This window comes from Lygodium microphyllum, chromosome 23 (genome assembly GCF_053477565.2).
Source record: "Lygodium microphyllum isolate KBCC chromosome 23, Lygodium_microphyllum_v1.1.10, whole genome shotgun sequence".
NCBI classification, from domain to species: Eukaryota; Viridiplantae; Streptophyta; class Polypodiopsida; order Schizaeales; family Lygodiaceae; genus Lygodium; species Lygodium microphyllum.
Window position 1 is genome coordinate 109231022 of NC_141157.1, and position 26308 is coordinate 109257329.

General features: G+C 40.4%; 1 protein-coding gene across 1 annotated transcript in view; it reads left to right on the forward strand.

The window, feature by feature from the left end:
• AUG5 (HAUS augmin-like complex subunit) overlaps window positions 1–26308 on the forward strand; it is an 84922-nt gene that overhangs the window by 41493 nt on the left and 17121 nt on the right. Inside the window, exons 5-6 of the mRNA XM_087664690.1 lie at window positions 15117–15326; window positions 15481–15666. Coding sequence (XP_087520816.1) covers window positions 15117–15326; window positions 15481–15666 — 396 coding nt within the window. The remainder of the gene's footprint in view (window positions 1–15116; window positions 15327–15480; window positions 15667–26308) is intronic.

Genomic DNA, 26308 nt, shown 5'->3' on the forward strand with positions numbered 1-26308 from the left:
AGCATGGAATGCATTTTTTAGCTCAACACTCCCTTTCCGGCTCAAAATAGGGTGAGAAAGGAAGGCCAACCTAGGTTTACCCAAGGTGTCCCATTCCAAAATAGCCAGGGCATAGGACAAAGGGCGCAGGTGGCCCACTAGTGGTCTACCAAGACTACCGGTTTACCAAGGCTACTGGGGTGATGGATATCTTACCAAGGGAGTTCAAGTAGTCACCCTAGAGAGGATAAGGCATCGGACAAAGGGTAATCGTTGGTTGCTCAATGGCCTACCAAGTTTTGCAAAGGCGGATGTAACCACAATGAACTGCGTGGTTTTTATAAAATAATAAAAGTAAAAATGAATATAAAGGTGTTTGGAGAGATGGTTAGTTTTTGATTAGGTAACTATATGATATAGGAGAAGGGTGCACATGCTTTACTTGTAGATATAGACGAGGATATGCATACCTGGATTCTCGATTTAGGTGCTTCCTTTCATGTTACCCCTCTTTGAGAGATGGCTGCACTGGCCTGGTTGCGATTATTGGTCGTTGCCAGTCTAACAGTCGTCACTCCATTGCCAGCCGTCGCCCCACTCGCCAGTCCAACAATCGTCACGTGCAACTCCCTCCAGTCTCGTCTCTGAGCCGTGCAATGTCTGACGTCAGCGCTGCTACACTGCCACGCTACAGCTCTCGACTCTCCATGTTGGGGCCATGTGCACACTCTCCACGCTGGAGCCTTGTGCAGCTCATGACCTGCTCGCATGTGCTGCTCGGACTTCGAGAGGTACAAGTGCCTCAACCGCAGCTCTAATAGCAGTTTGTAGTGACGGGTTAGGTACGAAGATTAAGACAGTAGGAGTTCATTATGCGCGGAGAGACAAAGAGAGTGAGAGAGAGTAGAGTAAAGAGTGTGTACGATTTTTGGTACAATGACGAGTGTACCACTTTAGGTTTTTAGATAGATATATGTGTAAGTACAAGTGCTAAGGGTGTATTTACACCTGAGCACATTTAAAGGCACGAGGGCCTTTATTCCTAACAAAGCATGCTAGTTTGGTAGGTAGGCAAGACAACCTTTGAGCAAGGATATACTTGATGTTGTGTATAAAACATATCTCTTGGTGGCAACAAATTTTTTTATGATGTTTATTGATGATTTTATGAAGGAAAAGATGATGTGTTTGAGAACTCCAAAACTTTCAAGGTTGCTGTTGAAATGGAAACAGGTTTGAAAGTTAATTGCTTAAGGTTAGATAGAGGGGGAGAGTATCTCTCTAATGAGTTCACTAACTTTTTGAGGTCTCATGGAATAAAGAGAGAGTTTGATTATAGGTATACTCCACGGCAAAAGGGGGTTGTAGAAAGTAAAAATAGACATATTATAGAAGTTGCATATGCATTAATGTCTTTAAAAAAATTGCCAAAACATTTTTGGTTTGAAGTTGTTCATATTGCTGTCTATATTATAAACATAACTCCCATAGGTGTAGTTCATGGTGTCAAGAATCGCGTGACGGGGGATTTGCTTGAGCTGCTGCGCCAAACACACACTGTATACACAAGAGGAAGCTCACTCAAGAACTCAAGAAGAGAGATGGAGGCTAAAACGTTTTCTTACTGATTTTTTCTTCTTCTTCCACACACTATATAATGTACACAAAGTATAGATAGGATACAATATAAAAGGAAAGTGGCCTACTAAGTCAAACAGTGCATCATAACCGACTACACTAATCGACTGGCGCTATGTCTTTGCTAGGTGTAGGTAGGTGTAGCAAACTAAATATAATAAGTGATAAGTCAGTGGCCATGTGAGTATCATAATGACTACCAACATGCTAAGTGTAGATGTGCGGACCCATCTAGCCAGGCGGTCCATTATCAATGTCTACACATGTTGAGCTTATCTCAACACTCCCTCTCAAGCTCAACTCTTTCTCTGAAACTCCAAGTAAGCTTCGGAACTTTCGAAGCTTCTCTGCACCCAATGCCTTTGTGAAAATGTCAGCTATCTGATCTTGTGTGCTGACATTTACCAAGTTAATCTCTCGTGCAAGTACCTTCTCTAAGTACCTTCTCTCTCACAAAGTAGTAGTGCACCTCAATGTGTTTTGTTCTAGCATGGAACACTAGATTCCTAGCTAGTTGTATGCTGTTCATGTTGTCACAATGAATGATAACAGGACCATCTCTCTGCACGTCCAAATCACCTAATAACTTTTGCAGCCATACCACCTCACATGCTGCCATAGCAACACCTCTATACGCAGCCTCTGTACTCGATAAAGCAACTGTAGGTTGCTTTTTGCTGCTTCATGTAATTGTTGCACTACCAAGAGAAAACATGAATCCACTTGTAGATCTTCTGTGTGACATGCTATCAGCCCAATCTGCATCTGTGTATCCAAAGACCTGTACGTCCTTACCTGTCTCATAAAAAAGTCCATAATGTAAAGTGGACTTCACATACCTCAATATACGTCTAACTGCATCCAAATGAAACTTTTTAGGCATCTGCATAAACTGACTGACAAGACAACAACATAGCTCAAGTCTGACCTTGTGATAGTCATGTAAATTGAACTCCCTACTATCCTCCTGAACATAGTAGGGTCTTCTATCTCATCCCCAACATCAGTATTCGGCTTCACATTTTGCTCCAATGGTACTAAAAGAGGTTTACATGGTGTCATACCATACTTGGATAACATATCCAAGCCATACTGCCTTTGGGACAGCCATATACCATCATCACATCTGATCACCTCAATACCAAGAAAGTATCTCAGCTCACCCAAATCTTTCATCTCAAACTTATTTTTTAGGAAGTCCTTAACTTCAGCAATCCCATTGTCACTGTTACCTGTAATAATCAAGTCATCCACATAGATGACTATGATGACCAAACCTGCATCTCTCTTTCTCACATAAAGTGAGTGATCATTATCAAAAATACAAAATCCAATATTGACAAGATACTCTCCAATCTTGTCAGACCATGCTCTAGGTGCTTGCTTTAGCCCATAGAGCGCCTTCTTTAATCTACACACATATGTGGGATGCTCTAACTTCTCATAACCTGCTGACTGCTCCATATACACTTCTTCTTGCAATTCACCATGCAAGAATGCATTCTTAACACCCATTTGCTGCAAACTCCAACCTTTGGCTGCTGCTAAGGCAATCACACACTTAATAGTTGCCATCCTAGCAATTGGACTGAATGTCTCTTCATAATCTATGCCATATATTTGAGCATAGCCTTTTGCAACTAGCCTAGCCTTATACCTGCTAATTGAGCCATCTACATTATGCTTGACTTTGTAAACCCACTTACAACCAATAGCTTTCTTACTCTTAGGTAAGGGTACCAAATCCCAAGTCTTATTGGCTTCTAATGCAGCCATCTCCTCATCCATTGCTACATCCCAATGAGCATGACCAACAACATCCTCAAAACAAGTGGGCTCAACATCCTCAACTAGTTTCACCATATAAGCATAATGGTGAGCTGCATAACCTTCAAAACCAAATCTTTTAACAGGGTATCTGATCCTGCTAGATCTGCGTACCATTGGATCACTCAATGGAGCCTTTACATTACTATGAGCTCTTTGTACATTCGACGTCCTAACTGAAGGAATGCTAAGCTCATCATCCAAACTGTCCGAATCACTAGAATCTCCATTAAATCCCAAATGACTGGTAGATGCATCATTACCATCTAGCACTTTCTTCTTTCCTTTGTTTTTCCCTGCAACACTTATAGATCTACCTGAAGATGTGGGGCTACTCCTTAGTCTCCCAGACCAAGGTCTCAATGTAGGTGTAGTACCAAATGATGTTTCTGGTCCACTAAGACTCCGTGCTTCTTGTTTATCTTTTTGCACATAGCTGTCATGATTATTATTATCATCCAAAACATCATCAGCAGGTGTATACCAACTTTCCATCTCATCAAAGATAACATCCCTGCTCTCTTTGAACTCACCTGTGACAGGGTTATAATAGCGATACCCTTTCTGCTCTAAAGAGTATCCAATAAAAACACATTTTTTTGCCTTTGGATCAAGCTTCTTCCGTAGCTCATTTGGCACATGAACGTATGCAACACAGTCAAATACCTTCAAGTGTGATACATTAGGCTTCTTACCAGTAAAGTATTCTTCAGGAGTCATCCCATGAACTGCAGCTGTGGGAGTTCTGTTCATAATGTAGACAATAGTATGGATAGCCTCAGACAAAAAATGTTTGGGCATATTCTTTTTAGCCATTAATGCCCGTGCAACTTCTGCAATATGCCTGTTTTTTCTTTTTGCAACACTATTTTGCTGTGGGATATACATGCAAGTAAATTGCCTCTTTATCCTATGAGTCCTCAAGAAGCCACTGAACTCATTAGAGAGGTATTCTCCCCCTCCATCTGATCTCAAGTATTTCACTTTTAAGCCTGTTTCTATTTCAACAGCTGCCTTAAAAGTTTTGATGTGCTCAAACACATCACTCTTTTCCTTCATGAAGTATACCCATAGCTTTCTTGAACAGTCATCAATAAATGTGACAAAGTATTTGCTTCCACCAAGAGAGATATTCTGTGTAGGCTCCCAAACATTTGTATGTACTACAAGTATATTTTTGCTCACTTCTCTATTATGTGAGAAGGGTTGTCTTGCTACTTACCAAACTGGCATGCTTCACAGACTTTATGCAATTCTGCAACTCTAAAAGAAGGCAACCCTATAACCAATCCTTTGGATTGCATTAATTTCAGCCTTTGCACATTTGCATGTCCAATACGTTTATGTCATATTTCAATATCTACAACTACTTCTTTTTCTTTAGCATACATAGCAGCATCCATTGCAGGAATTGCAGCATCTAAAGTGAATATTCGACTAACTCTACTTCCTTTTGCGACCAATCTGCATTTATCATTAAAGTCTTCTACAAAACAATCTTTTGCATTGAATCGGACCTGCAACCCCTGCTCTACCATTTGGCCAATAGATACTAGATTCTTTGTAATTGATGGCACATGTAATACATCTGTCAGACTCTTTGTCTGGCCATCATACAAGGGCAAGGAAACCTTTTCAATGTGTGAAATTGGGTGGCATGAATCATCACCCGTCTGCACATAACTTGGGTTTGTAAGTCCCGCATCTCTCCAAACCATTCAACATGACTGGTCATATGATTAGATACACCTGAATCGACATACCATACATCATCATGTGTCTCATTTTTTCTGTAACTGCATTCATCATATGCTGTATAACAAACAAACGCTTATTTTTGTCTTCATTTTGTTGTGAAGACGATGCATAGTTTTCTTGTTGCAATTTACCACTGCGAATATCACTCTTCTTTGCATAGCAATGGGCTGTAATATGGCGTGTTTTGCCACAATAATGACAAACAATAGCAGAATTTCCAAAATCTCTATTCTGCCATCCACCTCTTCCTCTAGAGCTCCCCCTACCTCTAAAGTTTCCTCTGCCTCCAGAAACCTACATTTCACCAAACTGTTGATTGAACTTGTTTTGCTGGTTATCGCCAGCATGTCCCATATCATGGCCTCTCAAAGAGAATCTACCACGTCCCCTTCCTGAACTCGAGTAAAATGCTTGGATCTGTTCGCCATTTCTTTCAGACGAATCACCCTGCATATCGATCTCTTTAGTAATCATGAGAGAGATCAGCTCATCAAAATCTGGAAATGGCGTTCGTACATATACTGAAGTAACAAATGATTTCCATACCTTCTCATTGTTAAGGTCACTTAGAGTGGATGAAACCAAATCATCATCATCTGGCATTGCATTAATCACTGCTAAAGCATTTGCAATGCTCCTCACCTTCAACACATACTCATTGATAGACATTTTCCCTTTCTTCAAGGCATTCATCTCTTGCTTGAGTTGAATCTTTTGTGCGTTTGTATTTACTGAAAATATGCTCTCAAAAATTGTCCAAGCTGCATGTGAAGTTTGTGCATTCCTGATATGTCCCAGCATAGTATTATCAATTACTGCAGATAGCCAGTATATCACCTTTTTGTCTTTCGCATTCCACTCTTTCCATGCTTTTAACTCATCTGCAGTCGGAGGGATACCCAACTCTGACTTCTTTTCTTCACCTGAGACAAACTCATAAAGGCCTTTTCCAATGAGGAAGTTCGCACGGAACTTCCATGAAGGGTAGTTGTTATTGTCGAGCTTCTCAATAATGGGATTTCCACTGTTCTCTGTCATTATCACAAACAAGGATATAATACAGCAAGCTAGTCTTCTGCAATCTTTCACAACACGTGCACAACAATACACCAAGCAACCTTTTTTCACAGATTGCTCAATAGTACATGTAATTTGCAACCTGTTTGCAGATAAACCTTATGTTTGCTTCCTGCAAACACCTAAAAAATTACAGATTCGCAATCTATAACCTGCGCACCCACTTTCGGTCAATACAACCGAAATCACAGTGTACCTTGAAACTGTTGTCCGTAACCTTGCGGCTCTGAAACGGAGCTTGAGACGGCCTCAGACGCCCAAAATAACTGCTCGCACACCAAATCTCACAGCAATCTGAGATTTTTGCTCGACCTTAGTTCCAGTGCCTCCACAGGCACTATCCAAGAGAGAGAGTGGAAGAATGGGAGAGCTTCTTACCTGCTTGTTTGCTCGAACCTTGCTTCTTCTCCTTCACTTTAGCCTTCAAAATCAGCCTCTCTCAATGGCACGGCTCTGATACTATGTAAAGAATCGCGTGGTGGGGGATTTGCTTGAGCTGTTGCGCCAAACACACACTGTATACACAAGAGGAAGCTCACTTAAGAACACAAGAAGAGAGATGGAGGCCAAAACGTTTTCTTACTGATTTTTTTTTCTTCTTCCACATACTATACAATGTACACAAAGTATAGATAAGATACAACATAAAAGGAAAGTGGCCTACTAAGTCAAACAGTGCATAACCGACTGCAGTAATTGACTGGCGCTATGTCTTTGCCAGCTGTAGGTAGGTGTAACAAACTAAATATAATAAGTGATAAGTGAGTGGCCATGTGAGTATCATAATGACCACCAATATGCTAAGTGTAGACGTGCGGACCCATCTAGCCAGGCGGTCCATCATCAATGTCCGCACGTATTGAGCTTGCCATCTCAACACATGGAACGACCTTCGAAGAATACTTTACAGGCAAGAAACCTGATGTGTCACACTAGCAAGTGTTTGGTTTTATTGCATATGTTCATGTGCTAGATGGGCTGTGAAAGAAGCTTGATCCAAAGATTGAAAAATGTATTTTCATTGGATACTCTTTACAACAAGAAGGGTAACATTGTTATAACCCTGTCACAAGTACGTTTAGAGTAAGCATGGATGTTATTTTTAATGAGATGAGCAGTTGGTATACATCTAGTGGTGATGCATTAGATGATGATGATAATGATAGTTACGTATAGAGAGAAAAGCAAGAATCACAGAGCCTTAGTGGACTAGAAACATCATCTAGTACTACATCTATAGTTAGTCATTGATTCGGGAGATTCTAAGAAGTAGTCCCACATCTTTAGATGCATTTGCAAGTATTGCTGCAAGTAAAGACAAAGAGAAGAAGAAAGTGATAAATGGTAATGATGCATTTGCTAGTCATTTGGTATTTGATGAAGATTTCGGTGGTTTAGAGAGTTTGGATGATGAGCTTGTTGTTCTGTCAATCAGGACGCAAGGTGTATAGAGAACGCATGGACATGCCAAGGCTCCGCCGAGTGATCCGATGGTACGTAGGTCTAGCAGGGCCAGAGATCTTGTTAAATGATTTGTTTTTGAAGGTTGCGCAAGTTACCATTATGCTTATATGATAAATGTGGTTGAGGATGTTGAGTCCACTTCTTTTGAGGATGTTGTTGGTCATGCTCATTAGAATATAGCAATGGTCTACAATAATGCAGATGGTTCTATTAGTAGTTATAAGGCTAGATTGATTGCAAAAGACTATGCTTAAACATATGGCATAGATCATGAAGAGACATTTAGTCCAGTTGCTAGGATGACAATTGTTAGATGTGTGATTTCTTTGGCAGTAGCCAAAGATTGGAGTTTACAACAAATGGATGTAAAGAATGCCTTCTTGCATGGTGAATTACACGAAGAGGTGTATATGGAGCAGTCAATAAGTTATGAGGATATAGAGCATTCCACATATGTGTGTAGGTTAAAGAAGGTGCTCTATGGACTAAAGCAAGCACCTAGAGTATGGTCTGACAAGATTGGAAAGTATCTGGTCAACATTAGCTTTTATGTTTTTGATGTTGATCACTAACTTTATATGAGAAAGGGAGATACTGGTTTGGTGATGATAGTGATTTATGTGGATGAAGATTATTACAGGTGACAATGAGAGTGGAATTGCTAAAGTTAAGGATCTTTTCAAAAAAAAGTTGAAGTGGAAGGATTTAGGTGAGCTAACGTACTTTCTTGGTGTGATGACCAAATGTAATGATGGTATATGGCTGTCCCAAAGGTAGTATGGCTTAGATATGTTGTCCAACTATGGTATGATAGCATGTAAGCCTCTTTTAGTGCCATTGGAAAAAAATATGAAGTTGAGTGTTGATGTTGGGGATGAGATAGAAGACCCTATGATGTTCAGGAGGATAGTTGGAAGTCTAATTTACATGATTATCACAATGCGATACTTGAGTTATGTTGTTGGTCTTGTCAATTAGTTTATGCAAATGCCTAGAAAGCCTCGTTTGGATACAGTTAGATGCATATTGAGGTATGCGAAGTCCACTTTGCATTATGGATTTTTCTATGAGGCAGGTAGGTAAGGATATACAGGTGGTCGGATACACGGATGCAAATTGGGCTGGTAGTATATCTAACAAAAGATCTACTAGCGGATTCATGTTTTTCCTTGGTAGTGCAGTAGTTTACGTGGGGTAGCAAAAAGCAACCTACAATTGCTTTATTGAGTACAGAGGCTGAGTTCGGAGGTGCTGCTATGGCAGCATGTGAAGTGATATGGGTACAAAAGTTATTGGGTGATTTGGTTGTGTAGGGAGATGGTTCAATTGACATTCACTGTGACAACATGAGCAACATACATTTTGCTAGGAACCCAATGTTCCATTGTAGGACAAAACACATTGAGGTGCATTACCACTTTGTGAGAGAGAAGGTACTTGTAAGTGAGATCGACTTGGTATATGTCAATATATAGGATCAGATAGCTGACATTTTTCACAAAGACATTGGGTGTAGAGAAGCTTACAAAATTTTGAAGCTTGGAGTTGTAAAGATGCAGTTGAGCTTGAGGGAGAGTGTTGAGATGGTAAGGTCAACAGGTGTAGACATTGATGATGAACCACCTAGCTAGATGGATTTGCATATCTACATTTAGCACGTCAGTGGTTACCAAACATGCTACTTTGTGTCCGAGGCATCAAGCCAATGTTATCATACATAAGGTTTGGCACATTTCTAGCCATACCTGAATACATTGGGCCTTGCACATCATGCATTGGCTATTGAATACCATAGGATTTGTGCCATAGATTCTCGTATGTGGTCCCTGTTCAACCATAGCATGAAAAATCGTGCTACCATCAAAGTATCCTGGCTGTCCCATCATAACATGCATGTGTGACTGTCCAAAATCCATTGGATTGGTACTTCCATGATGGCCTTACATTTGCATTTCTTACTTCATAAGTACCAATTGTTTTGCTTCATTGGTCTCTTTGGACGCCTCAAGTGAGGGCTTTGGTATTACCTTCGGTGCACCTTGCTGACTTGAAGATGTAGAAGATGACTTCTTCTTCTTGCCCTTGCTGTCCTTCTTCAGAGCTTTAAAAAATCGGGTGAATTGAGGATCCTTTGCTAATTTAGCAAAGAGATTTGCTGCTGTTCTTATCCGATTCTTGAATTGCTAATCAAATTCCTCTTCCCTTTGTTGGTCATCAACCTCCTTATACCTTGAAGGCCCTACATCTTGCCTAATAGCAACATTTTCAGCTTGCTGTCCACGGTCTGAGCGGTGTCATAGATCAACCATTGCATTTTTTTTTGCCCCATTTGAGTGTTTATACTGAGAGACATCATCATTGCTTGATTCCATATCATTGTATGAAGACATACGGTTGTAATTTCTCAGTGCAATACTAGCATAAATTTTTGGCTTGCAATCAAGTGCCTCAGGCCCACCAAATCAAAGGATGGAGTGGTATCTCGGCAATGGAACCATGAAACTAGCCTTTCTTCTTGGAAGGGTGGTAATTCCCTAATCAAGCACTTAATTACAACAATCAACAAATAAATATAAATTGAAATGCAGAAATTACCTTAATAATCTTGGACAATAGACATCCTGTTGGCCCCAAAATTGGTGCCCCTTTCGGTATTTATTTAAACTTCAATTACCAAGGGATGTATTAGAAGCCAAGATTCCATGATCTCCTTGGTAAACCCAAAAGCCCCTTGCTGATTCAATTATCAACAAATAAATTGGGCATTTTGCCCCTTGATTTTCACCTAGGATTTGCTCTAACTGAACCCCAATTTGCCAAATGTTGCACCGATGGTTGGGCATCTAAAATCCTTGGCAATACAACAAATTGCAAGTGCTGATTTCAGTGTACACTGCCTTATCCTATTGGTATGGGTCCGGAGGTGGTTGCTAAACCCTAATTTTTGCAGAAATTTAGGGTTTATAGTAGAGATTCCTTTGTTGTCCACCAAATTTGGTTGAGCTATACTTAAAGTGGTTGAGAAATATTGAGATCTCTTGAGAATGGGTTGGAGAAAGCAAAGGTGAGGAGAAATATGATTTTCTTCGCGAGAAAAACCTAAAATCAGCCTGTTGCCTACTCCAGCTTGCATTTAATGTAGCCACCTATTGCTAGGCACTTTCAAAATGTTGTCAGTTGATCATCAATGCTGTTGTTAGCCCTTGAAAGGTGTGTCCTTGCTCTCCCCTGCCTGTTGAAGTCCCTAGATGGCTGTCTTTTGCGGCAAATTATTGTGGTTTGATCAAAAAATGGACTAGCAGCTCCCTCTCTCTCTCTCTCTCTCTCTCTCTCTCTCTTCAAGATTGTAAGTTGAATGAATGGCTGAGACCCAATCCCCGAAAACGTTTTTTTAGTTTGCATGGATATTTTTGCTAAGTGGTAGCCTTCTAAATCCATTTGTCAGCATTCTCTAGCCATTTAATTATTTTTTCAGAATTAAATAATTCTAAAAATAATCTCTACCCAAAATTAAATGTATCCATTCATAATTAAATTGGCTAGACCATTTGTAACTTGGAGTGGTTTCCAACCTCTGTTGATCCTTAGACTAGCATTAATTAATTAATGCTAGTCCCTAGTGTCAATGTTGATACTTATGGGCCAAAAAATTGTCATAGGGTCAAAATTGACACCAATTGACCACCAAAACCTAGTCGGCATAACTTATCACCACTTTTTTCTTTGACACCCATTGCATCATCGGAGTCCTTCACCTATTACTATGAAATAATTGCCTTGTGCATCACATGTGCTAAACAACCTTGCACATTTGATTAATATCATAATCAAATGTTATACGCAAGATTAGAGCATCTCAAAATTTCACGTCTTGGTGACATGTCTACTCTTATTTTCCTACATTTTTAGTGTGCCTACCAAAACCGTGCACATGAGACCCACAAGCACTTTTCATTGAAAGCGAGGTGTGTGTGTTTTATGGTCTTATTTGGTACTTTGTTGTTTGTCTTTTTGGGCTAGCACTACTCCCTTTAGGACCTACCCGTTTGATTAGGGCGAAGACTTGGATTGTTTGACTCTCCATATCTTTGTTGCCCTTCCTTGATAGGGCTTCATACTTTGGACCAACATGGAGTCTTCTCCTCTTGAGGCTGAGTTCTTACCTTCCTTGAGGCAACCTTGGAGGCCATTTATTTCACAGGTTTTCAATTGGACATGTATGCCACTCTTCTTTTTTGATTCTTTTTGTGTCCCCCATCATCGACATTGACATCTTGGGGCAGAGAGGGGGGTGCTCCTTTTACTATCGAGTGGTGAGAGGGGCAATATCCTTATCTTGGTGCTTATAAGATCTTGGAAGTTGGTTCTTCATACCATTGTATCATCATTTGTTTGCATCTTGATGATCATGATTGCAAAAGGGTGCTTGAACAAGTGAACTATTCCTTGCAAGGGCATTGTTCAAGTGGCATCCTTCCATAGCATTTGGCTTGAGCATGCCACTTCGCACTACCCTATGTATTTGCATTTTGTTATTCTAAACACGCATTTGTGCATATTTATTCCTTTTCAATGAGAGAGTGGTTGACTTAGATCCATTATATTCACAACAACTCACATGGGAGTCTCTTTGGTAGTGTTCTTCCTTTGGCAACATATGGCACATACCCTCCATATTTTCTTTATCACTGACACCCATGGGTGGTTGGGATAGCTTTCTTGTTTTGTGATGTCAGATTTGACAATCCCTTTTTTTTCCCCAAGCGCATAGATACTTGAAAGGACAACAACCAGCCGAAAAAGAAAACAAAACAAAAAGTTCAAAGTGGTTTCATCACCTTTGCAAGTCGTGGTAGGCCACTAGGTAGCCAGCGAGCTTCCTTTGTCCAATGCCTTGGCCTCTCTGGGGTGATCCTTTGGGCACTCAGGGTAAGATAACTATTACCTCTATAGTCTTGGTAGGCCATTGGGCAGCTGACGTACACCCTTTGTTTGATGCCCTAGCTTCTTTGGAGTGGGATGCCTCGGGATATTGTGGGCCGAGAGATGCTTTGCAGTCCCTCTACACGTTAGTGTGGGCACCATATGGTAGGAAGGGGATGAGAGAATGAGAAGGGCTAGTTGATCACGAAGGATCAATGATAGATAATGGATAATGAATTGGGAGGACATGGCCCCCAAAGTTTTCTTTAAATTAGCAAACTTTCCTAGGGAGGTTTGTGTCCTATAAGGCAAACTGTAATTTGGGGAGATCCACATCTATAAATAGGAGGCTGTCCTTCCACTCAGCCCATCTTGTTGCTGCAAACTCTCCATCAGTTGGCACTATCCTCCCATTGCTATCTACGCCCCTCCATTTCAGATACCTCTGGTGCCGCCAGCTTTTGTCCGGCTCTAAGTGACCTGTCCACATTGCCTTGATTGGTGCATTTGCTGCTGGCGACTCCTTTACAGTCTGTTCATGCAGTTTTTCCAGCAGTCCACATTATCTTCTGGGAATCAGACAGTTGTGTTTCGCTGCAAACAGCTCTTCTCCAACCTGTTCACACTTTGCAGCTGTTGCGAGCTTTTCAAATTGGCAGAAGGCTGCATTTTGCAGTCATAGCTGCTGCTTGCATCATCATCTTCACCCTTAGCGTGCTGCTCACTGTCTTCGAGCTGGCACTGCCTCTTTTAGCTTGATCCAAACACACATTTGCATTTGCAGCTATTGATCACATGCAGAGGCTGCCTGCTGTGTTTTGGGATCTGTTCCTAGTGCAACACACACTTCAGCTCATCTCTTGCCCCAGTTTTTCAGAGTCACAGGAGTTCAAGGTTTTATATGCATTCATGGAGCATGCTATTCATTCATTATTCGTTCTTTAGTGTTCATTTTCTTTGAGTTATTGTTCACCTCTGTGTTCGTCCATTATCACTTTGAGTTTTGTTTTACACTTGTGTTATCTTTGGTGCTTGAATATTTCTTTATAGTGATGACATATTTCTGAGGAACATTATTCGTTCTTTAGTGTTAATTTTCTTTGAGTTATTGTTCACCTCTGTGTTCGTCCATTATCACTTTGAGTTTTGTTTTACACTTGTGTTATCTTTGGTGCTTAAATATTTCTTTATAGTGATGACATATTTCTGAGGAACATATTGTATGGACTTGGAAAACATTGAAATAGAAAGGAATTTGGGAGTTGGAAAAGGGAGTTTCCATCTTGATTTGAAATGGTGAAATGGGAATTGGAAATTTATGCTAGATTTTAGTTAAATGTATATGTATTTGTGGTACAAGTTAGTACTTGGGGATTTACATAATTAGATGCTTCAATTGCCCAACATGATACACTACACTTACTATTTAGTGCTACTGGTTACTAAAAAGAGTCGAGAGTTACTACAACCTCCATAGTTACTTGTCCATGCAGTCTCTCACTATGGCTGGCTGTAATTAAGAGAAATGAGTTATAGATGTAGCAAATAAAACTAGAACTAGAAGTCAGAAGGCTAGAAATGAATATGATGATTTACTAAAACACAAGCTAGACATGGAAATATGGATTGGCTTGGGGCCCTCCCCACCCCCCTTTAATTAGTGAAGTTGAAAACTCAAGACACCCCACCGAAAAAGGGTGACTGCAAAATGCATTTTGGAGCTATATTTTGGTTTTGGGTGCCAAAAACACTGTTTCAGCGACTGTGTTAGGCAGAAAAGTAATAATATTCTTTCAGAGTCCTTTAAAGACATCACTATGGTTGGCAAATTGACTTTGTAATTTAAAGCTGACAAAGGATCAGTCCATTGGTTTCTTCTTTCAAGAAAATCCTCATGCAAAGCATCAAATGCAAAGTATGCATTAGTGGAAGCTAGCTGTCCTGTAGACAGTTTAGGATCAATGTCAGGACCACATGCTCTCTTTTGTTTGTTTCTGCCATCTTATCATTACGACCATACATCTGTACATCTGATTATGTTTCCCTGAAAACCGATAGAGAAAGTCCTTACTCTTCATCAGGCTCCCCTTGCACACAACACACACGCACACATGTGCACACACACACACACACACACACACTCTCTCTCTGTGTGTGTGTGTGTGTGTGTGTGTGTGTGTGTGTGTGTGTGTGTGTGTCTCTCTCTCTCTCTCTCTCTCCTGCATGCATGTGTACATGTATGTACGCACGGATGCATGCATGTAGGTATTTGTGCATCTACAGATATGTATCCAAGTATGTGTTGAGTTTATATGTATGTATGTAGTTAGGGCAGGATGTGTTGTTTTGGTAGCTTCAATGTGAATTAGAGATTGTTCTTCTATGCAGTATGTTCTGGATGACCCTTCTAAATTTGCAAGCAATCTTTCTTTTGTTTTTGATTATGATAGCTAGAGGTGTGGGCAAAAGAACGAGAACTTGCAGGTTTGAAAGCAAGTGTCACAACTCTAAATAATGAAGTTCAAAGACTCCGGAAAATGTGCGAGGAAAGAAAATCTGCTGAGGAAGCCTTACGTAAGAAATGGAAAAGGATAGAAGAGTTTGATGCTCGTCGAACAGAATTGGAGTCTATATACACAGAACTTCTGCACGCCAACTTGGTATGTACTTCGCCATCACTACTTTTGAATTTCGTTTCTGTACTAATGAGCACAAGCCGGCTTTAATGACAGCAAGCCTTTTATTCACTAAAATCTTATAGCAGGGCTGTATCCATATGGACTGTTAACAAACAAGTTTGTGATGATTATTTAGGCGGCTGCAGCATCTTGGGAGCAGCACACTAAGGTTGCGAGGGAATATTCTGCAAACACAGTTCTTCCGATATGTATGGCTGTGCAACAAAAGGCAGGGATTGCACATGATTTGGTAGAAAGGGAAGTGGCTGTTTTTCAACGAGTGCCTGACAATCGGCTTTATATGCTTCCTTCGACACCACAGGTTAGCAGCTATGTCTCCTAGACATGCATAATATTAGTCTTTTAGTAAATAGGTTTAACATAACATATGCACTTAATAATACAGAGATTGTATTTGTAGACAATACTTCTGCTTGATTTAAACTTTGTCTCATACCTCATCTGTGGAATATCTAGTGTTGCTCTTTTCTTTCCTGTTCTATTGCCATTGGCAAGGGTCATAATGTTGTCCTTCTTGGTTTCACACTGGAAATTCTGATTGTGTGTGTCTTAAGACTTGCTGGCCAGAAAGTTGAAACTGAAAGCTTTGACTGGATTTTGAGTGAGAAGGGTGGAATGGTCTTATATATTATCTTTGAGTGGCGGTTTACTAGATGGGATATGTTTTATTCTTTTGTGTGGTGATAGTACGTGCCATGTATGTGTTTTCATATCTTACAGGATTTCAGATCAGGTGATCTCGTTGGCATCACTATTCTTCATATTTTACTAGATGGGATATGTTTCATTCATTTGTTGGGCGATAATATATTTTATTCATTTGTTGGGTGATAGTATGTGCCATGTATGTTTTTCATATCTTACAGGATCTCCAATCAGGTGATCTTGTTGGCATCATTATTCTTCATATTTTACTAGATGGGATATGTTTCATTCATTTGTTGGGTGATAATATGTTTTATTCATTAGTTGGGTGGTAGTATGTGCCATGTATGTTTTTCATATCTTACAGGATCTCCAATCAGGTGATCTTGTTAACATCACTATTTGTGTTGCAATCCATGCTTACTAACTTGGCATCTGAACCATGTATCCAGTTTTTGCGCGTAAATGGATCTTATTCTCAGTAACATGAGTGCTGCTTAATACATCTAGCCGAAGTACTAATAAGGAGATACAGGGAACTTCAAGGTGGCAAATGAGGGTTGTGTTGGTTAATATACTGGGACACCTCAGCCTTCAGGGTTAATCGTGGAGGTTCTTACAGATTTTGGAGTTTCTTGCTCAAAATAGTAGCATTAAGACTGCAAAGCAGAGATGAAGTGTGTGCTTCACAACTGCTTTTGACACTGTACACAATCTATTTTCAGCTGCCTTTTTCTTTGATAGGGGGGTTGTAAGAACGAGATGTTGGACTCACGGATAGCAGAGTATATTGTGGAACATGCACCTACAATCATTCAGTGGGGTGTTTGGATGAGCCTCTCTCTAGTTTAGATAGCAGAAAAGTGGATTGTGGGACTAGTGGGAACAGCGGCCATTAAAGGGCACTGCAGTAAGTGTTGCACCTTAAAAATTTGATTCTGAGTCCACAATTAAGCCATTCATGTTAAAGCATGGGTTCTAGCTACAGTTGTAACCAAAGAAGATCAGTATACTCAATAACTGTGAGAGTAGTTCATTTTTGTGCACCAGAAACAGTATGAATTCTTGTATGAGGTACATGCAAAGAAATGCATTAAATGCACTACCACAAGCACACAGAAGCAAGGGGGCAAGACACTTCTTAGGGCATTTGAAAACAAGTTAAAAAGTAATAAGCTGGATGGAGTGCTTGGATACAGAGTAAGGTTTCAACAGGCATAGGGTGGGACTAGGGACCTGGGCCTAGTGAGACCCACAAACCACAGGAAGTCATGGGCACACAAAAGGCATTTGTTTGACCAGGAACACAAAAGGTATTTACTTTTCTCTCCTTGTCAACTTCAACACTTGCATGGGTCTCCTATGAACTTGGTTATAGCTGATTCAAGGACTCCCACCAATACCATGCCTTGACTGCTATTGAAATCCTGAGCTAATATTGATAGAATGGATTTGTGATGGATGTTGTTGTGAGAAACATCGTTGGTCCCTTTTGTCCATTAAATGCTTTAGATGAAGATGCACCTACTCCATATTGACTATGAGAAATAAAATCATTTGAAGGAAAAAGGAAGGGCGAAATACTTACACGTTATTCTTTCAGTTTCTCACCTAGTTTTTAGTTCATAAAGAAGTACTTGTCTTCTTCATTACTCACCAACCAAAGTTTGTTTTGAAGAGTCCCTTCTTGACGAGCATCCCTTGATGCAACAAAAAATATAGAATCAGTTGTCATAGAATGTGAAATAATAGGGTTCGTACTTGGCATTGGAGAAAAGAAGTACTATGGAAGTGATGTGTAATCCGAGCCAAGTTCCACTTGCAGATGGCTAGTCCGTAGTGGAGATTCCGAAGATCTTGCAAGATCATTAGTTCTATGTACTGAATGTAAAGGAGAAAACTTAGGCTTACCTTCAACCTCCTAATGAGCCCTATGCATAAGGATGAGATCATAGTCAACGGCCAAAATTTGATATGGTCTATGGACTCCATGGTAGTCTGATGGTTCTTTGTCTATGTTAGATCGGACAATAGCAAGCTGAGAAGCCCACTCCTAATCGTTTCTGTCCATGTCTGGTTATGGAGATTGGAGTGGTGTTGTGAATGTGTTTTGAGGTCATGTGACCCTTCTGTTGTTCCTTCTTTCGTGAATAAGCTTTCCGATCAAAGGCCAAGATTTCTCAAAGAGTAACTAGCTTTGATATATGTGAAGAAATGCTCTATACACAAAAAAACATGAAACCAATTGTACGACGAAGTATAGATTGATAAACACAGAACACAACTAGGGTTAGGGTTAGGGTAAATTAGAGACAATGAACACAATGAATAACAAAGTGAATGAGTAATGAATATATGGTGTTCATGCAACAAAGATACCATGCAGTGAATATTGAACCTTGAACTCTCGTATCTCTGGGATCAAGGCAAAGGCTATGAGTTGTAGAGTGTGTCGTACTCCTAATAGATCCCAATCATAGGAAAAGAAGCCTTCGAGTGTCAAACACCAGCAAACATACTTGAGGAGAGAGAAAAATGGGCGATAACTATTTGGTGCAAACGTAGCCTGTGGAGGAGAGAGAAGATCAGGGCAGCAAATAGAAATTATAAATGCAGCTTGTGGAGGAGAGAGAAGATTATGGCGACAACTCTAAACTGTTGACAACAGCACCAGATACTAATGCTAGTATCAAACGCAACAGACAAATTGTAGGTGATAGGTCAAGAATACCAGGTGATAGCTGTAGATAGGTGGCGAAGGCTGAAATTAGGTGTTAGTTGATAGCAGATGGTTGTAGAAAGCTTTGATCGCAATGTCCTCCAGGAATGGGATGTGGTTCGTAGAGATGCGGCTTCTAAAACTTGCAAAAATGAGATTAAGGGAGAGTGGTGGGTTGTGTGCCTATTTGTAGAAAGTTTGGGATGCCCAAATTAGGGTTTTCCATGTTGGACACAATAACTCTTTAGAACTGCATTTCTTTTTAAAATAAAAAGGTTTATTCATTAATTAAGCGTATTTTGGGGATGTTGAAGTCAAGCTAATGCATTTTTACCTCAATACGAGGGGGATGGGAAACAAGGATGGATGACCCAAAAATGGCCATTTCTCATGATTATGAGAAGCTATAGTGAACAAGTTACATTGTTGAAACAAGACTATCGCAATTTTGACATTTGATGTGCTTAAGTTATAGAGCAACAATATGGAATAGATCTAATTAGCCCTTCCATGCTTAAGTGCACAAGCTAGATGTGACCATTGAAATTTGGTTAGAAATCTCATGGCAAAGCTAGATGTATTTCCATGTTGTGAGTGTTTTCTTGCCATGGTAGAAAGTAGCAGTGGCTATAAGTTTGTTACTCTCTATACATTTAGAAAGAGGGGGGTTGTATATGTATAAAGAATTGGTTGTATCTCTTTCTTCTCATGGGATTTATAGTACGGGGGAGTTTTGGAAACGAGGGAAACAGAAACGGGAAAAACCAGAGTTTTGGGGTTTCAGCTAAATTTTGGAAACGGGAAAATGGCATTTCGGATTGTACACTAAAATAAAGACAGTATTTTGTGGGTATGTAAATATACCAATGCCTACAATAACATGTACCGAAATTTCGTACAAAACTTTTGAGTCCATGTCATATGATTGCAATCATGATTCATTATACATGTGATGACTCACGAGTGAAGATTGAAGAGTCAAGACTCAATGGTTGAAACTTAAGACGACTTAACACAATTAAGACTCAATAATTATAATTTATGACTTATGAATCATCTATGATCTAAAGGGTAGTGAAGACTGATGTCAAGAACAGTGGAGACTAACATCAAGAACAATGGAACAAGAATCAAGATGCTTAATAAGTGAAATCAAGATACAATGATACGTGTAACTACATCATGTGAATAATTTGTCAAAACTTCAAAGTCCAGAGCACTGAGCACTGTGTACTAGTCTCTAGACTCTAGTAACTACTGAGTAATAAGTATCAACATCAATGAACAATTGGCAACTGTAGTTTGGACAATAAGGCCCAATGTCTTTGTTGGGAACGCATGTTAAGTGGTCTTTTACGTGCGTTACGCTCCCCGATTTCTCCAATCCAGAATAGATGCACCACCACTTCATTGATCCGTCGGAGCCCTCATATCTCTTGATTGGAGTGGTGTGCCTCCAATATGGATCCGGTGCCATGATTAGCCTTTAGGTAATGGAAGGAGGAGGAGGAGGAGGAGGAGGAGGAGCAGCAGCAGCAGCAGCAACAGCAGCAGGAGAAGGAGAAGGAGAAGGAGAAGGAGAAGAGGAGGAGGAGGCAGTGGCGCCGGCGACGGTTGGAGTGCCTTGAAATGGATCGCAGGATGCTGAAACGCTGGTTTGCCATTTCCATTTCGGTCTGAAATGGCCAGTCCGTTTCGGCAGCCCCGAAACACCGTTTCGGGGTATCATGATGGGATTATACATCAATGCACTACCACTCACACACCACAACAAAGCGGAATTGCTAAGCGTAAGAATCGATCACTAATGGAGAATTGAGATGGCTAGATGTACATTGAAAGGGAAGTCTTTGCATCACAATTTTTGGCTGGCTGTGATGATAGTTTTCTTCGTATGTAGTACGGTACAATCCTTATGGTACGGTACATATTGGTACGATTTTGTACAGACCCCCCCGAAGCCTACGCTTCTCTTATTTGTATGATCATTTATGTATGATTTATCCAATCCCATCTATTTACTTGTAACTTGTATGTTGCAGTGCATATTGCTCATGCGGCATATACCATAGAGATTTTGGCATGTTACTTTGAAGTACTCATCTTATATACTCTAATAGCGTTGCTTTTTAGACTTTATACATGTATTCTAGCATCTTTAGTCCAAAATACCCAAGATGATTTTTTTTTTTGGTACTAATATCGTACCATACCTTATGAAATCTAAAGGTACCATTTAGTACCGTAATATATTGTACTGTACAATATCATACCTTTCATACACCTGACAACTATGGCTGTGATTATGACGGCATGTTATGCTCTGAATTGTTCACCCACATGGGGCTTGGGCATTGAAGACTATTATGCTGTATGAGGCATGGAATGGCTGAAAGCCTATTATCTCTCATTTGTAGATGTTTGGGTGTGTTGCTTATACACAGCTGCCATCTCAGGAATGATACAAGCTCTAGGACAAGGCAATTACGTGCATAACTATTGGATACAATTCAGGAAGCAAAGTGTATTGGTTGTATCAGCTCGTCATTTGCAAAGTTTTTTACATTATAGATGTTGTCTTTGCGGAAAATGCTGAAATGCCTTCATTGGAATGCAAAGATTAGCTGATTGTTGGCCGCAAAGATGTATTTGACACATTAATGCCTTTGTTCCAATGCTCTTGAGATTGTTGAGCATGTTCACGCTCAATCTCATACTGAAAATCAGTCAATGCAGCTGTCTGCCGTTGATTTACAGCCTGATTTGCCATAGCTTGATAAGGTTGAACATTATGGTGCACAGAGCAAAGAGAGGGCCGCTATTGAGGAAGCAGATGGTGCTTAGATGGTTTGCAGTACAACAAACAACTAGCTCCACTTGCTAGAAGAACAAGGGCAACAACTTGTCATGCATCAGGAAATTTTGTAGACTTCTTATTGTTAGTCACTGCATGTAATAAAGAGGCCTTGTATGTTGATGATGTATTGTAGGATGAAAATTGGTTGGTTGACATCAAGTTAGAGCTATACAACATTGATGATAATGCTACTTAGGAGTTATGTGATTTGGCTCAAGGCATGCATACTATCTAAGTGGGTTTTCAAGCTGAAGCAAAATATGGATGGTAGCATTGATAACTACAATCTATATGTTATAGTGTGAGATCTTAGATGATGTCAAAGTTAATATGTATGTATATGCGAGAGAAAGTGCCCGTGTGGCACCATCCATGCATCCCTTGGCCATCTCCTTTTTTGTCCGTGACAAGGGGGATGTGTCCCCTGGCTATTGCCTTGTCAAAGACTGTTCCCTTTCCCATCCTTGACGCAGGGGATGTGTCCCCCTAGGTTTCTCCTCGGCATCCCTTAGTCATCCCCCATAGTTAGGGACATGGTGGGGAACATCCCTCCAATTCGGGATCGTGGGTTGTCAGAAGTGGGTGCAATAATGGAAGTGTGAGAATTTGCTGTGGATGAACAGAAGAGAGAAGAGAAATACTACAAAGAAAGAAGAATAGTGCAAAAGAACTCAGAATAGAGATGCTTGGAAAATGGAATCCATATCCAAGACCAGGGGTAGTAGATAACAATATACACCTTGTCATTTCCTTTGAGTTGTTCTAGTATGAACGTACCCACAGGTACTTTTTACTCTCTTGTGTGGGAGGCGGGTTTTCTCTCGTGTGAACGTACTTTAGTGTGCAAGTCTATATAACCTTAGGGTTATATTTTTTTTCCCGTGTGAATATACTTCACTGTGTAGGTCGATATAACCTTAGGGTTGTACCTTGTATTCTCATTCTTGTGATTCATTTTAGTGAAGGTACTGCTCTACTCCACTTATTGTCTACTATTGAGCTATCCATTTGACCCAACACAACAGTGAGTCACCAGTTGTGTGAGCATTGACACTAGCTTTCTCTCTCCACTAGAACTTGCAATTATGGTTTATGCACATTGAGTAAGGAGAAGGGACTCGGGAGTGGTGGCCCATCCTAGCTCCAAGTTTTCAATTTGCTAGACTTCGGATGATGCGTAAGGGAAAACACCTTTGTGTCCTTTGCACTTGTATGAATGGATGAGGCCCAAGTGCCCTCACACTACTCCCTCTCTCACATCGGAGAGTTTTGAGGGATGACCTGCATCACCTATACTAACAAGGTAGCAAGGATATGTGTAGTTGGTGTTGGGGCTACATGGTAGAGCCTAAACCTAGACTTGTAAGGGATGATGACTTGTATTACCCTTTTGCTTTGCCTGCTCCTTCTTTCGCAATGTTGCTAATGTCTTGCAATCCTTTTGGAGATGTTCCTTCTCGCCATAATGATAGCACTGAACCTACTTCTTCTTTTGTAGGTCAGCCTTCTTTGAAGCTCAAACATTTGGAGCATTGAGAGACAACATCCTCACCAAAACTTGAATCTAAGCACAACAAGTCTCCAGCATAACACTTGTAGATGAGTAATTAGTGTTTGTATGCTTATCATCACTACTATAATCCGAAGGAGCCATTATGAGGTAGATACAGAGAAGATGAAATAATGCAAGGGATAGTAAGGGATGGGTATGTGCCAAGACTTCAGATTCACAATAGTTCAAAAGTTCAAGCAATAAAGAAAGCACATAGAGAAGGGATTAACATTTGATGTCCTTACCATTTTTTCTACGTTAGTGGGAGATATCCTTCTTCTGCCTCCCACCCTCCCCTTTTACAGGGAACCACTTTGGTACCATGGCATCTCCACCAGAAGATTGCCTTGTCTTCTAGGTGCTTTTAGTGTGGCAAGAACGGTTACACCCCCGAAGATTGTTGACATTGACCTTTGCTTGCTACCCCACCGGAGTATATATGTCTTCCACTAGGCACATCTTGTGCTACCTCTTCTTTTTGGGCCATAGGGATTGTTTTGCATTGGCTCTCAACTTACTATGCTCAAGGCCATAAGCCACATTTGATGCGCACTAAGTCCTTATGAGCAGATGGAGGCTCTTAAGACCTGACCAGGCATTCAGTCCTCTTGGAGGCCATCACATTGCGTGGAGGTTTTTCCCACCCATTTTCGGGTTCAGTAGTTTGGGGCTGTTTAAGAGGCTAATCAGCAAGTAATGCATGTTTTAGCTCAACAGCCTCTTGCCCTTGATCGATACTTGTTTTCAAAATGGCTAGCCTTTTGACAATATTGGTAATTTTTGTTTTTCTTTGGTACAATTTGCCACTCGGGTTTTAAGGATGACTAGGGGTTCCCTTGTGTCTCACTAACTTGGTGTTAAGTGTGATTTTGGTTTTGAGTTTGAGTTTTCTTTGTTAGAATGGGCCAATTATGGGTAGTGCCCAATGTTTTACTATGTGGTGCGGACAAAACTAAGTTAATAAGTTGTGTCACTACTTCTAATGTTAGTTTGCCTCAAGTTGAGTTAGGGATAGATCTAACTACTTAAGACCTATTGTACTTTCATTCTATCATTCTAGTGCTTGCATCTTTTGAGTGTGGGTCTGCTGCTCACTCTTGCTCAATGTCTTGTGTTCACTCGTACACATGCACACTCTTTGTCTCCATTTCCAATAGTTGGTATTAGAGTCAAACACACGGATTTTGTCTCGCCATCGCTTAGCCGGTGCCACCCGCGTGAAGTCCTCTCATTCGACAAAGGAACAAGAGCTGTTGTTTTCGAGGGAGCAGTTGCTGTTTTGGGGGAGGAGCTGCTACTGTTTTTAGCTTGCATGCAATCTTGTACGCAGTCTTACATGCAACCTCTCTTAGCCTTGGTTGCCATTTTCTCAGACCTGCTTGTCATTTTCTGTTTTTAGCCTGCATCCAATCCCATACTCTGTCGTACATGCAACCTCTCTTAGCCTTGCTTGTGATATTCTCAGCCTTGTTGCCATTTTCTCAGACTTGCTTATCATTTTCTGCAGGTTTGAAAAAAAAGAAGCAAAACCTAATTTTTGAATTTGGGAGTTTCTGTAAATTTGTGGAATTTTCGGTCCAGCTTGCCCATCTTTGCCATTTTCAGCTGTGTAGAAATACTTAGAAGCCCTAAAAGTGTGGAAACCCTACTTTTAGAATTTGGGGCTTTTGGGAAATTTATACAATTTCTAATCCATCTTGCTCGTGTCATCCCCAATTTCAAAGAAATTTTCAATTTCTCATACTTAGTGCTCAGAAATTTGGGGGATTTTGACCCACTTGCCCAATTTTTAAATTTCTTGAAATTTCCATGAGAGATTTGGGGCTTTTGTGATCTTTGGGTTTGGCACACATCCCAAAGTGCAATGAAGTTATTAGTTGCAGTCAATCAACATCTGGTGGCGACATTTTATTTAATTGTAAGGTTGTAAGTATAGTTTTTTAAAAATTTCTCGAGATTTCTTCGAGGAAATTAGGGGCTTTTGTGTATGACGCATCCTATGTAGCAACCGGATGTAGAACAACATTTATTTGCTGATTGATACAGATTGGGCACGGAAATTTGTGCTAATTTAGGGGTTTACAGCATTACATTATTAAAATGGACTTTTTAGGTATTCATTCCAAGGTACGACAGTGTATTGCTGTTTTGAGCAATATTAGCATGCTATATAAAGCATTTAAGGCAGGTTTTGCTTCAAGACGGTTTTGGGATATTTTTATGATTGCATCATCAATCCCATATTAGGATTTCGGTACTCCTGTGAGTACATTTTGCACTTCAGCTTGGAAGTGTTTGGTTGCAGTTTGTGCATTTTAGTGAAGCAATGGCTGAACAGGGTCACTGCGATCATAGCAATGTTTCGGGTGTCCTTACTCAAGAGGACAAATTGGATGGCACCAATTACTCATCGTGGAGTTTCATGGTGCACAATCTACTGGTTGCTAAGGGTTTTTGGGATTTTGTGACCAGTGGTTTGGCTAGATTAGGAGGTTTTGTTCCTCAAAGGCCTCAAAGAGGGGCTAGAGAAAAACAAGCTGCCCTTGCTGTTCCTCCTATAGAAGAACAAAGGAAATGGGACTCCAAAGATGCACAAGTCTTTTCTTTAATTGCTCTATCAGCCAAGAGAGCAATAATACCTCCTATTTGGTCTTGTAAGACCTCGAAGGTAGCATGGGATATTGTTGCGGAGATGTTTGTAGCTAGAAATGAGGTGAGAATCTCTTACTTGAGAGGAGAATTGGCAAATGCACACATGGATGAGGATGATGGCACGACAAATCACCTTACCTACATTCAAGATTTGAGAGGGTGGTTGCTCAATATTAATGAGGTGATACCCGATGAAGAGATGGTTAACATCACACTTAATTCTCTTCTAGATTCTTATCTTAATTTCCATACTACACTGAATTTGCTCTTGAGGGGGACACAACAGCCCCTCACATTCGTGGAGTTAATTGGTCTCTTGTTGCAGGAGGAATAGACTCAAAAGAATATGGCTATGAGATCAGGTGATGGAGTTGTGCTTTCTAGGTACGAAGGCAAAGGCAAAGGCAAGCAACAAGTGAAAAATCAGCCCAAGGCTGATATGCAACAGCCATCTAGCAAGGCTGCCCAAGACTCAGACAAAGGGAAAAATAAGAGTAAATGCCATTATTGCAAGAATC